Source organism: Rousettus aegyptiacus, unplaced genomic scaffold (genome assembly GCF_014176215.1).
Source record: "Rousettus aegyptiacus isolate mRouAeg1 unplaced genomic scaffold, mRouAeg1.p scaffold_m13_p_1, whole genome shotgun sequence".
NCBI classification, from domain to species: domain Eukaryota; kingdom Metazoa; phylum Chordata; class Mammalia; order Chiroptera; family Pteropodidae; genus Rousettus; species Rousettus aegyptiacus.
In genome coordinates this window covers 147,081,771-147,095,214 of record NW_023416284.1, presented here as the reverse complement: position 1 = coordinate 147,095,214, position 13,444 = coordinate 147,081,771, and the positions used below count along the sequence as shown (strand labels likewise).

The following is a 13,444-nucleotide window of genomic DNA, read 5'->3' as shown; positions in this document are numbered from 1 at the left end:
TGACTTTGAATAACAGGAAGGAAATATTCAAATCAAGCCCTAAGAATGGCCCTATTTCCTAAGGAGGTAAGAAGAAAAAGTAATAATGTTTGTTCATTAACAGGAATTTACACAGTTCAGATATGAATGGGCTAGTCCAGAAGGCTTTGGATGCTTCGAATGTCTATGAAAATATAGCCAATTATGTTAATGAAGCCAATGAAACGGCAGAATTGGCTTTGAACATCACTGACCGAATATACGATGTGAGTATTCCTTTATTTCAAAGATCATTTACATGTTACCTTTTCCCAGCTTATGACTTTTCGGTTTTCTCATGTCATCTCTTCCAATGTAATACGAATGGCAGAAAGAGCAGGAGAACTAAGAAAAGACCATTTATATATGTGATGAATGTTTTAGCAGGGCAGGTTGTTCAAGGTGTGCCCTTCCTCAGACAGCAAATGCCAGTTCACTGGCCAGGGTTTTCATGCCACAGTCCCTGAATAAGACATATCTAAGACTATTCTCAGTGATAGAGAATATGCTTTAGGCATGTATTCAGATTTTTTTCTTTTTTAAGTTTATTTTCCAATTACACTTATTATGCAATATTATATTAGTTTCAGGTGTATAACACAGGATTAGACATTTATATACCTTACGAAGTGATCACCCCAAGAGTCTAGTACCCATCTGACAACATACATAATTGCTGTAATATCGTTGACTATATTCCCTATGCTGTACTTTACATCCCCATGGTTAGTTTTATAACTGACAATTTGTATTCCTTAGTCTCTTTTACCTTTTGATTTTTTTCAACTCAGAAATTGTTTACTGACGATTTCTGCATATGACAAGCACTTTGGCGAGAACTTGGCCAGGCACTATTATTGGTTCACTGAATTTTCCTCAAAACACATTTATCTCGAAAATGTCTAGGACATTATTGTTTCATGTTTACCTTTGACTTAGATTTTGAGCTATGAAAATAAAGCTGTATGAATTTTGCTTGGTATTTAGCAGATAAACTGTGTCTCTTAAATCCTAAAACCACGAAAATTTCTTGCACTCTCATTTTTACTCCCTCCACCCAATTCCTTTGTAGGCTGTGAGTGGCATCGATACTCAAATCATTTACCATAAAGATGAAAGTGAGAACCTCCTCAATCAAGCAAGAGAACTGCAAACAAGAGCAGATTCCAGTAAGTACCTTAACTTTCTCATCTTCCTTCTGATTTACTGCTGCTTCCCTCCTTTTGTACAGTATTTCTGCATTTAGACAGAGATTTCAAAATTCTAGGATTTAAGAATAAAGAATATTTAACCTAATAATACATTAATAGTTCCTGCTCAGAGTCAAGGCATAAAAAAGTAAAGATTAGTATTTTAAAATAAGTTATGGTTTTAAAAAAAACTTCCACATAGTATGCTTTATATTCTTGGTAATCAAATAGGCTAATTAATAGAAACAATAAATATCAATTTTTGAAGAGATAATCTCATAAAATACACAACACTAAAACTACATTGCACCTAATTTACCCTTTCTTGTAAAATTCAGAAGGCTGTTCAAAATTTTACCCACAGGAACAGGTCATCACTTAGAGAGTCAGGAGGACAGGGCACTGCAAAGCAGTCTAGTTATTTGCACTTTCTTGTAGTTTATGTTCTTCGAGTTCACTGTATTTAGGACAAGCCTGGTGATCATATGGGAGGAAGCATTTCTGAAGGCTCATGTTTGCATCTGCTAAAGTAATACCTCCAAGAGTGAGAGAGGAAGGAGAAAATAAAAGTGAGATCATTTTAGTCAATTTGGAATCTTGTGAGTTACTCTTTAAAACAATTGAATTGACTAACAATTTTACCAAACATTATTCATTTCTGAAGAAATGAACTCATTCTTAAGGTATTCAAGCATTGACTAATGAGACTGGAAATCCATTATCTAGCTAACTTCCAACTACCACCTAAAAACAAAGGCCAATATTGAACCTAAAAACTTCACATAATTTCATCAAAGCAATTAATCTCAAGTCTAACTGTGCTTTTATTTTTACAAAGAAAAATATAGAAAATAAATACACTTGTTTTTCATATGTAGAATATTTAACTATATAATTACCGTAAAGCAGCTATTATTTTATGTTGTCTGGGTAAACAAAGGCAATAAAAAATGTAATTAAGTTTCTTGATTTAAGTAATTTTTAAATCCAGTCTTGAACACTCTCTTAGAAAAGAATTAGAGTAATAGCAGTAAAGAATTAGATTAATAGTAAAATATTTTTAAATAAATGTTGACATATCTATGTATTTCTTTTGTTTTATGTGATATGAAGATCAGAATATGCAGATCTTCATAACTCAGTGACCTAAATATTTTATTCTCCTTGATGATTTGCAAGGTGCTTTCTCAGTCCTGTCACTATCAAGTTATTGAAACTCATGAAAAATTTTTTTTCTATTTTAGAAGTGATATCTCTTCAAAGTTTTACATTTTACTTGCAGATGAACCTCCGCATTGGTCTCTTTAAATATTTTATAGATTTGGTCACCAAGTTCATCATCTTGTTTGGTGAAATCCCTTCATGTATTTATTATAAAAGGGACACTGAAGGGGATTTAGGACCGTGTGGCTCAGCACTTGCCTCCCTTTAAACAATGCATGTGTTTGTGATATAAATTCAGATTCTTAAATTGAACTATATTTATCTACTGGGTTACATTATTATTTTAGATTGCTATTAATTCAGTTTCAATGATCAATCATCTTTATTTCTCAGCTTTTCTTTTCTTCATTGTCTGCATCAAATAGTTAGCAACTTATAATATAACTCAGGAAGCTGCTATTTAAAGGAATCTTCTATTGAACTCATTTGTAAAATGAAAAAAAAATGTTTATGTAAGAAGTTCTAAATAGAACACACTTTTTATGAAACATCTCTTCTTATAAACATCCAGCCCAAAATAGATTTTCTTTCTCCTATTTTTATCAGGAGCTCCAAATATAAAGTTAAATATATTCTTTTTCAGTATATTAGCCAGAGATTTTTGCAGTCATGGGACCCAAAAGAAAGAGCTAAAAAGATTTTTTTGTATCATGGTATTCAAATTTGAAGCTAAAAGATAGAGCGAGAATGCAATACAACTGCAAAGTATGTTTAAGTCCCTCCTTAAATTCTGGGAAATTCTTGGGCATTACCCAGAGGAAACAAGAAAGAAGTGCTTGTGGTTTAGTTACATTGTGCTTGGTGACAGAATCAAATAAGCATTACCTATTGTATACCCATTATAGACTTGTGGGGGAAAAAGATAACTGGACAATAACCCAAGCACACCAAGACTATACAATAGAAGAGAGAAGGTACACCACGGGAGTGTATATATTTACAAGCCTATCAGAGAGAACAAGAAGAGTATGATAAGAAGTGAAAAAATTATTTTTCTGTTTGTCAAGAAACATAAATTTCCTGATGCTTTAGGAGTAAACAAAACATGAACCCAGAATACTTGGGAAAGCTGATCCTTCATTTCAGATGACAAGTTATTACATCATAACTTGTTGGGGTTTGCTCCAAGATAATTCCAGTTTAGGGATTATGCACAAGCATACTTTTAAGAATATTTTTTGTGAGAAAAAGACTATCAAAAACTGATACAAGGACATGGTTCCATAGTGTAGCAGTTAGCACATCTGCTTTACACTCAAAAGGACCTGGGTTCATGCCCCAGTAGAGCCATAGTCCATAGTCTACAGCCATGCCATCATGAACAAGCCTGATGTCTGATCTCAGAAGCTAAGCAAGGTTGGGTCTGGTTAGTACTTGGATGGGAGACCACCTACAAAGACCAGGTGCTGTGGCATAAAGAATAATAATAAACAAACAAACAAATAAATAAATAACTGATATAAGAACAAATAGAAAATCTGATAGAGCTATATGTACAAACATATGTATAATAAATTTAATCAGTAATGAAACCCTTTTCACAAAGAAATCTCAAGGTTCAGATGGCTTCATCAGTGAATTCTTCCAATCTTTTAAACAATAACACCACTCCTATAATAAATTCTTCCAGAGAGTAGAAAAAGAGGACATGCTCTCTAGCTTGCTCTATGAAGCCAAATTTTACATACTAAAACTGATAAGGACATCATATAAAAAGGGAAATTATAAGCCAAATTTTTTCATAAAGAAATTTGACAATTCTAATCAAGATATTAGCAAATCAAATCTAGCATACATAAAAATGGTAATATATGACTAAGTTAAGTTTATTCCAGGATTTCAAGGAGTTTAATTTTTAAAACATTAACAATAATTTATCACATTTACAGAATATAGAGGAAAATTCATACAGTCATCTCATTACATGCAGGAAAATTATCTAACAAAACTCAATACCCATTCAAGTTTAAAAAAAACACTCATAGCACTAGGAGTAGATGGAAGCTTCTATAATCTAATAAATAATAATAAGATAATATATCAATTCGATGCATAAAAATCTAGTTTAATTCTATGTATAACAATTAGAAATTAACTTTTTAAAAATAACATCACTTACAGTAGCATAAAATGCCTGGAAATAAATCTGATGAAAATGCCAAGATCTCTACACATAAAACTATAATATATTCCTTGAAAGAAATCAAGGAAATTCTAAATAAATGGAGATCAAAATTGGAATTTAGATGTAAAGAAGAGTAAATAAAAACTATATTTATTAAAAGGAAGGCTCAAATTTGTAAAAATTACAATTCTGCCAAGTTTATCTATTGATTCGATATAATACCAATTAAAGTACCAGAACTGTATGTACATATACAAGATGAATCTAGAATATCTGTGGAAATGGGGCAGGAGAGGGGCCAAGAATAGCCAGTACAATCTTGAACAATAAAAAAAAAAACAAAGATAGAAGACTTAAACAACTTACAACTCTACAGAAATTAAAACAGAGATACAAAAGATATAAAAAATATAATGGTGTATTATTTCTTTTAAATAAAGTTTAAAAACAGACACAATTGACAGACAGAGTTAGAATTCAGAATAGTGGTTATCTTTGGGTAATTACAGAAGTCACAAGAAACTGTGAGAGTGCTAATAATACTCTACTTTCTTGATCTGGGTACTGCTTATATTTTGTGCTCAGTTCATGAAAATTCATCAGGCTGTGTGCTTACAAAGTGTGCCCTTTTTTAAATGTAATTTATATATCAATTACAATTTTATTGAAACAATTAAGAAAAAAGAATTATTCTTATATAATCAGTCATCCCCATAAATATAAATGGATCTTTTCAGTTCTTTATCAATTGTGCTGCTAAGTGTCGTTAGTCCCGGCAATGCTACATTTTCCAATCAAAGATATTAGCCATTACCTCTACACATACTTTTAAGAGTCACTTTATGGCACCCTAAATCACTCCCAAGCAGCAATGCAAGTTTTCTGAAATCCTGTATCTCTTAATTGAAATGCCACTTTCCAGAATTAGTGCTCTATGCTGATATCATATTCAGAATATTACAGATGTCTCTCTGGTACAAATTGGAATTTTCCTTGTTGAAATAGAGTTTTTGTTTTGTTTTGTTTTCATGGCTTCCTATCCCCACTGGTACTTTTTTTGGCTTCTTCTCCACAGGCAACGATGAGGCAGTGGCTGACACCCGCAGGCGTGTGGATGGAGCCCTAGCAAGGAAGAGTTCCCTGGAGAACAGATTGAATGATGCCTTTAAGCAACTTCAAGCCACAGAGAGAGGTAAGGGTTACAGACAGAACTTATGCTTCATCTGCTTGTTCAATCTTTTTGTAAATAAATACTGTTTTCTCATGGCAAAAGAAACTGTTTCTCTTTCTCTCTCTCTCTCTCTCTCTCTTTCTCTCTCTCTCTCTCTCTCACACACACACACACACACACCAAAAAAATCCTAAAAAGTATTTATAAAAGCTATAATCATACCTCCTAGGGATAACCATTAAATATTAGAGCATTTTCCTCCAATCCTCTGTGTGTGTTGTATTAATGGATCATGTTGCTTATATGTACTATTTGGTAACCTGCTTTCTTGTGAACATCTTCTTTGTTAACAAATATGCTCTAATTTGGTTGTTGGGTTTCTCTGGCCTCAACTGTCAACTTCTGTCCTCTGTTACATGCCACGTCATTCTTATAGTGCAAACGAGCCAAATAGAGAAACAAGAGTACTCATCTTGCCTAATCCTGGACTACACTGGTATTTTAGAAAGATGTGCTTGGAAGCAGATGTTACTTGCCTGGCATAGTAAAAGTTAAAACACGACTGCTGGATGTGAGTGTTTTACTATAAAGGAGCAAATCCAGCTCCAGTGCTATAGCATTCCAAAGACCTGGCCAGGAGGCTGTCCTCCCTTTGTCAGCATCCTCAGAGCTACCACATGCTAGGCACTGGGTTGTGTTTTACAAACATTATCTCATGTGGGAAAGTATTACCGTTGCCTTTAGACTGATATGAATCCTGAGGCTTTTCAAGGTTAGAGAACTTGCTACGAAAGGCACAGCTCCAAAAATAAGCAGACCCGGGATTCAACACTACTTTCATCAGTGTTCAGAGTATGAGGTCGAATTAAATGTTTCTCCACTTAAAAAAAATTGAAGCTTCAACCTTACTTGAGTGATTTTTGTTTTTATTGCAGAAATAATACATGACCATTATAGAAAAATTTAAAATATGTAGCTAAGAAGAAAGAACAAGAGAAGAAAACTATTTTATAATTTCATTACCTAGGAAAAAAATTTTGTTGCAAACTTATTTTTATTTTGATTATCTAACATTTTAATAAAAATAGAATTTCACCAAATATGCTCTTTTGAAATTTGCTTTTCTTATTCAAAAATACCTTTTCTTACCAATTTTCTTCTATACTAGAGCATCATTTCTATGCCAAGAGGTGTTCCATATAGAAGAAAGTGATATTTACAACAAATTTCAGACACAAACATTTTATGAGTTAAAATCTCATGCATTTTCTGTGTCTTTTTCAACAGGTCTGTGACCTGAAGAAATACTAATTTTTTTTTAATTTAACTCTAATTTGGAAATATTTTAAATGAGCTATGTGTTTTTTAATATTTTTTTATTTTTCAATTACAGTTGGCTTGAGCTACATGATTTTAATGAGATTTAGTCCTTCAAGCTTTCTTAATACTATTTACAATATCCTTATGCACCTAACTCACATCATAATTAACATATATTTAAAGGTTTTAATTTGGCATAAAAGCCAAAAATCTAAGATCTACTTCACCCAGTGATTAAATGGATGTTAATGTTCCCAACAATGTCCTGCTTCTCTGCAAAGTGAGTGTCCTTGTGCTCTATGTGAAGGTGATGCTCACCAGCGCCTGGGTCAATCCAAGCTCATCACCGAGGAAGCAAACAAGACGACAGTGGCAGTCCAACAGGCTACCGCCCCAATGGCTAACAATCTAACCAACTGGTCACAGAATCTCCAAAATTTTGACTCTTCTGCTTACAACACTGCAGTGGACTCAGCCAGAGATGCAGGTATCACTTAGAGATTTTGCAATTTTCATCCAGGTAAGGGACTAGCCATTAAATTCTACATACCTTTTGTTAAGAAGCAATTTTGTTCATTTGAGTTTCAGATTGGAATAATGTAAAAGTTAGTTTAGAAGGGTAGAAAAACTTGCTCAATTCCTCTATCAACATGTATGTATATATATGAAATATATACATATCTTACATAAACACTAGATAGATTGGTTGTTACAATTTTTCTCTGTGAAATAATGGTAGCACTTGTTTTTATAATGTAAGACTGATTGATCCTTTGGGGAAGAAGATCAATCACATGTTAAATTAAATAATCTTAACAAAATACTGGTTTGCCTTAAGGAAAAAAATTTACTAAACGGAATCGCTTTTACTAAACAGCATTGCTTTATCTTTATCCCAAAAAAGCAGGTTATTACCAAGTACTAAATATGGCCAAACATAACTGAAGCTTCTAAGAACAGTTTGTTGATCAACTTGAATACAAATTTATAGCAATGAAAATGAAATATGTTGATGCTTACCCAAAAGATATTTATTCTCTAGTCCACTGGTTCACAGACACTAATGCACATCAGAATCATTTGGGCCCCACTCTCAGAGTTCCTGATTGGGTAGGTTTGGGATGGGGCGACAAAAACTTGCATTTCTAACGAGTTCCCTGGTGAAGCTAATGCCATTGGTCTGGGGCTCACACATTAAGTACCACTGCCAGCCGTGAGACTTTGGAGAGAGTTATGCCATTCTCTGTGTTTGGAGTTTCTCTCATCAAGCTGTATCTTTATGATTTGTACTCTTTTCTATATGTACGTTATACATCCAAAAAATTAATAATAATAACCTAAAAAGTCAGTATGATCTGCTTGTATCATCACCTTTGAGCGCATAGCCCATGGCTGCCCACTGTCACCTTGGCATGACTGCCACTCTTCGGGTGCTACCCCACTTGCTCCATTCTGCCTATGCCAGGACCACTGTAGTGTCATGTGCGAGTGTCCTGGAGAACAATGTCTTTACCTCCTTTTACCCAGCATTTTTTTCCCCCTTGTTATACAAGTTATATGAAAAATGCAAACAGAACCTTTCTTGTGTGGTGAAAGGAACATCTGTGTATTTGTTGTGGATCCGGCCCGTTAGACATGTACATTATAAGTAAGCTTGCTCTGCACACAATTTATAGATCAATGTGTATTTTAAGTGCCACAAAATAGGAACCGACTATGTTTTGGGATTCACGGTTAATTTTACAGGATTAAAAATGACCTTATAGTTCTAACAGAAGTAACCATGTATTTGTTGTCTCTTCACCTGATTCCCGAAATGTACTTAAGGTTGAGATATTTACTTAAGTGATTAATTTTTATTAACTGCAGTAAGAAATTTGACAGAGGTTGTCCCTCAGCTCCTGGATCAGCTTCGAACAGTAGAACAGAAGAGGCCCGCCAGCAACGTTTCCGCCAGCATCCGGAGGATCCGAGAGCTCATTGCTCAGACCAGAAGCGTTGCCAGCAAGGTAATTGATGAAAGGCGTCATCATCAGTCACTTAGTGATGATGAGAATATGACACTGAGGTCCAACTCTTCAAGCAGCCTCTGGAGCCGGGAGCCTTTCTACTCTGTTTTTCAGTTTAGTAGTTCTCAGCTCCCTCTGTTTGTCAGAATTACCTGAGGAACTTTGAAAACTAAACCCTTTTCTAGTCCCAAGCTCAAGGCAATATTTCAGATTCTCTGGAGAAAGGGCTTAGCACCTGTATTTTCTTAAAACTCTCTAGTGATCTATTGTGTAGCCAGGATTAAGGATCAGAAAGTTAACTTATTCAACAAAGCTCACATAGCAAAAGAAATCAAGTAAAGCCAACCACAATAAAGGACTGGATTTATCGTCATTGCTATTATTATTATTCATTATTTTAACAGCTGGTTTAATGCAGTTAGTATATGGAATAATCTTGCACATCTACATCTTCAAAGGATCCTCTGGTACAGCATAGATGATACGAAGCTTTTACTGACTCCTCCACAGGTTTAACTGAGGATTCACATACCAGCTACAGTGAATATCTCAGTAAAGGCTCTATTCTGAGATGCTTATACAGAAGCAATGCAGCAACACCATGACTAGTGCCAGTGGTAGCAACAGATCCTGACATAACAATTAACATTTTCAGTGTGGCAAGACAGGGCTTGTTCTTGCCCTTTTCAATTTGTTTTATATTGATTTATAGACCAGCAGCAGTTTTTTACAACTAAATTGGCTTGAATAGATTATTGGCCCCAATTACTGACAGAAAAAAAGAGTTGGAAATCAATTATTTTGTGATGAAGGAGATAATGATACAGGATAATTGATCTCATATCAGAAATTAACTTTTTTAGATTCTTGGAGAATGGTCCAAAAAAGGTTTAATCTCAACAAATGGCCTTTCCAAAACTAGGTTTTTGTGAGTGCTTTCTGGTAATTTTATTCATATGGAGTAGAATTTGGGGGTTCTGATCATCTAAAACCATTTTCTAAAGAGAATCTTATCAATGTTTTTTGAGCCTGCTAGAGTGCTCAAAGTGAGAATCTTTCTGTGCAGATATGCCTCTTTCTCTGACTTCAGTTTTTATGGTAATCCCACATCTGCTTGGTTGTTTATTAAGATGTAATGATGTTCACTCAACTGGCAACATAGGACAGCTGCACTTTAGGCACCTGGGAATATAATCCTGAGCTCACTCACCATTAGTATTAAGCAAATCAAGATTAATTAGTTGATGTAAGTACATCTAATCGTTCATAAACATTTGCATAAATAGCATAGATATACAGTCCATCCACTTCTGAATACTCTGAAAATCACCCCAGATCAGACCCATTTAGTATATCATATTAGGCCTCTACTGAACAGTGCTTTGTTGTGGTACCTTTCTGTGAATCATTGTAAGAAACATCTTTATGAACTCACCCTTACAATTATAATGATAGAGGCAGGCACTGGAACATACTTTATAGTTATCATCTTATTTCACTCTCATAAGAAATTTATTGTCCTCATTTCAAAGATGAGGAAACTGCAGATTAAGTGACTTGCTCATGGTTATATAGCTAGTAAGTGGCAGCGCCAGATTTCAAGACCCTGTCTAAGACCTCAAAGCTGGATCTAGACCCCTCCCAACTGCCCAGATGTGGTCAAGGATGTTGCTCACAGCATCATCTCATTTTCCTCTTTTGAAGACCCTGAGGAGAAATTCCTAGCTGTATTAATACCCAAGATTAGTTATATTTCTGATCAATCTGTTGTTTATTTAATAGGGCTTGTGACTTACACAGCTGATTAGGTATCCCTTCAAGATGTTTACTTCACCCCAACCAAGTATGTAGTTTATTGTGGAATTTATATTTTTCCTCATTCTTGAACCTACTTTGCTATCTTTTCTTTCTTTTGCTTTTTTTTTTTTACCCCACTTTAAATTTAAACTATTATATGATAATCTGTTTTAAATCCTCTCTCCAGCAAAGTAAGGACATAAGTAATAAAAGGCATGAAAAGAGTAAAGCTGAGAGACCCCCATCAGGAATGAGGGAAGCCCATTGAGAACCATGGGAAAGCACTGTACCATTTTCTACAGATTACTTTTAATGGAATAATTTTGTAACTCCAGATCCAAGTGTCCATGATGTTTGATGGTCAGTCGGCAGTTGAAGTGCACCCCAAAACCAGTGTGGATGACTTAAAGACCTTCACGTCCCTGAGCCTGTACATGAAACCTCCTTCTGTGAAACAGTCAGAACTGGCTGGGCCTGCAGATCAGTTTATCCTGTACCTTGGAAGCAAAAACGTAAGAGCATGCGGTTTTAAAATGGAATAATATTAAAGGGAATGATGGATGCTTTTCTGTTGTCTTAAAACAAAGTTACCTATGCCAACGACAAAATTCCCATTCTGATAACTCAAAAGGTATAGATCATTTTAGTGCCAAGACTAAAGTAGTGGTTTAAAAACAAGTAATTCCTTTTCTGTGTGGGATATTTCTGGGCTTGCCTCATATCAGCCTCACACTGCTAACATTGAGGAGTCTGAATGCATCATTTCAAGACCTTTAGAATACAGAGGCCTATTACGTTTGATGCCAAATTGTGTTTGAAGATGCATAACAATCAGTATTGGCATGCTGTGTTATGTCCTTGGGTTAGCTAAACAAAGTTAGCACACTCTTGGCAACCATCAAATGTCCACAAGCCTGCGATTGCTTGCCTCCTCGTCCAGCTGCAATTAGACAAGCCCAGGGCGGCAGCAGACTGATGCGGCCGCAGAGAGGCTGGAAAGAAAGAAGCACTGCCCAGTCTAACAGGAACTTTGGTAACAATTCAGGCCAGACGTACAGCCAACCATTGGGATAGCGGATTGTCTTTTAAAGAAATGAAAACAAAAGATGATATTCTTCATTTGAATTTTATTTAAGCGACTTCTTGACATTTCAGGCCAAAAAAGAATACATGGGTCTTGCAATCAAAAATGATAACCTGGTATATGTTTATAATTTGGGAACTAAGGATGTAGAGATTCCCCTGGACTCCAAGCCTGTCAGTTCCTGGCCTGCTTACTTCAGCATTGTCAAGATTGAAAGGTAAAGTGAATCTGTGACACAGGACTTATGTGCACATTTTATAATAAATCTATTGGATGCACACACACACACATACACACACACAGTCTTCCTGTGGACGTTGTAAATAGCATTTTCTTCCCTCTATTCCTCCTTCTTTTTCTTCCATTATTCCTGTATTGCTTTGCAAATACTTTGGTGGAAAACAAAAACTTAGGAAAAAATAGCCATTATTTCTAAACAGCAATCTGATTATTACATCTTTTTACCTGGCTGATCTCTGAATTAATTCTGAGATGGAATGTCTTTTCTCCTTTTCTCATCGATTGTTGACATTCAATAAATGCTTATAAATATGAAAAAAATCACTAATTCTGTGGCAAGGGAACATTAACATTTTGACATTAAAAATATTTTTTCTATAAATTATCTAGCTAATAAAGAATGAAAACATTCTTTATCTCAACAGGGTAGGAAAACATGGCAAGGTGTTTTTAACAGTCCCAAGTCTCAGTAGCACCGCAGAGGAGAAGTTTATTAAAAAGGGGGAATTTGCGGGAGATGACTCCTTACTGGATCTGGACCCCGAGGACATTGTGTTTTATGTTGGTGGAGTGCCTTCCAACTTCAAGGTAAGCTATCCAGCTATGTTTTGACATATTGCAAACCTACCATGACTGTTTTTTAAAAATCCATAATACCTACAATGATTTGGAGGTGGGATAGAAACCTTGATATTTTAAGAAAGAGGTTAGCTCAGTGGGTGGTAGAATTCTGAACCAGAATTTGTAAATCTCACATATAAATCTGGACTCTGCTACCCATATTTTCATAGTGTCAAATGCTTTCAAGCTATAGCTAACACTTGAATATCAATTTATTTCAATCTGCAGGAGTGTCTGTACCTTGTGGGTTTGTAGCTAGTCTTCAGATTCAAAGATGACAGTTTCAAAAACTCAGTTATCTTAGCTAATATAGACATGAAATAAAATACCTGGGATAAGGGTGCAGGCGGGATCTAGGGGAGGAAGTATTAGACCCGATGAAAGGCAGATGAAAGAAAGCCCAAGTAGATAAGGAGTTTATCTAGAATTTCAACTCCTAGACTATTCCTTACTGGTTATAGGCAGCACATTGTTTAATCTCTCTGAGAATTACTTTTCCTCTTTTGATTTAAGAAGAAAAATATCTACCTCACAGAGCTGATGTAAGCATTAGTTTTTGTCATGAATTTGCTGTCCTGATTGGTATATAGTATATGCTCAGTAAATCCCACATTGTCTGCTAAGATATGCACAACTGAAAAGTCA

General features: G+C 35.0%; 1 protein-coding gene across 4 annotated transcripts in view; it reads left to right on the top strand.

Moving 5' to 3' along the window:
• Positions 1–13,444, top strand: part of LAMA4 (laminin subunit alpha 4) — a 124,964-nt gene that overhangs the window by 82,386 nt on the left and 29,134 nt on the right. For all 4 annotated transcript variants that reach the window (XM_016136979.2, XM_016136978.2, XM_016136977.2 and 1 more), the window contains exons 15-22: positions 104–245; positions 1,091–1,187; positions 5,633–5,749; positions 7,356–7,535; positions 8,918–9,057; positions 11,190–11,366; positions 12,010–12,155; positions 12,604–12,766. In XM_016136979.2, the coding sequence (XP_015992465.2) occupies positions 104–245; positions 1,091–1,187; positions 5,633–5,749; positions 7,356–7,535; positions 8,918–9,057; positions 11,190–11,366; positions 12,010–12,155; positions 12,604–12,766 (1,162 nt within the window). The remainder of the gene's footprint in view (positions 1–103; positions 246–1,090; positions 1,188–5,632; positions 5,750–7,355; positions 7,536–8,917; positions 9,058–11,189; positions 11,367–12,009; positions 12,156–12,603; positions 12,767–13,444) is intronic.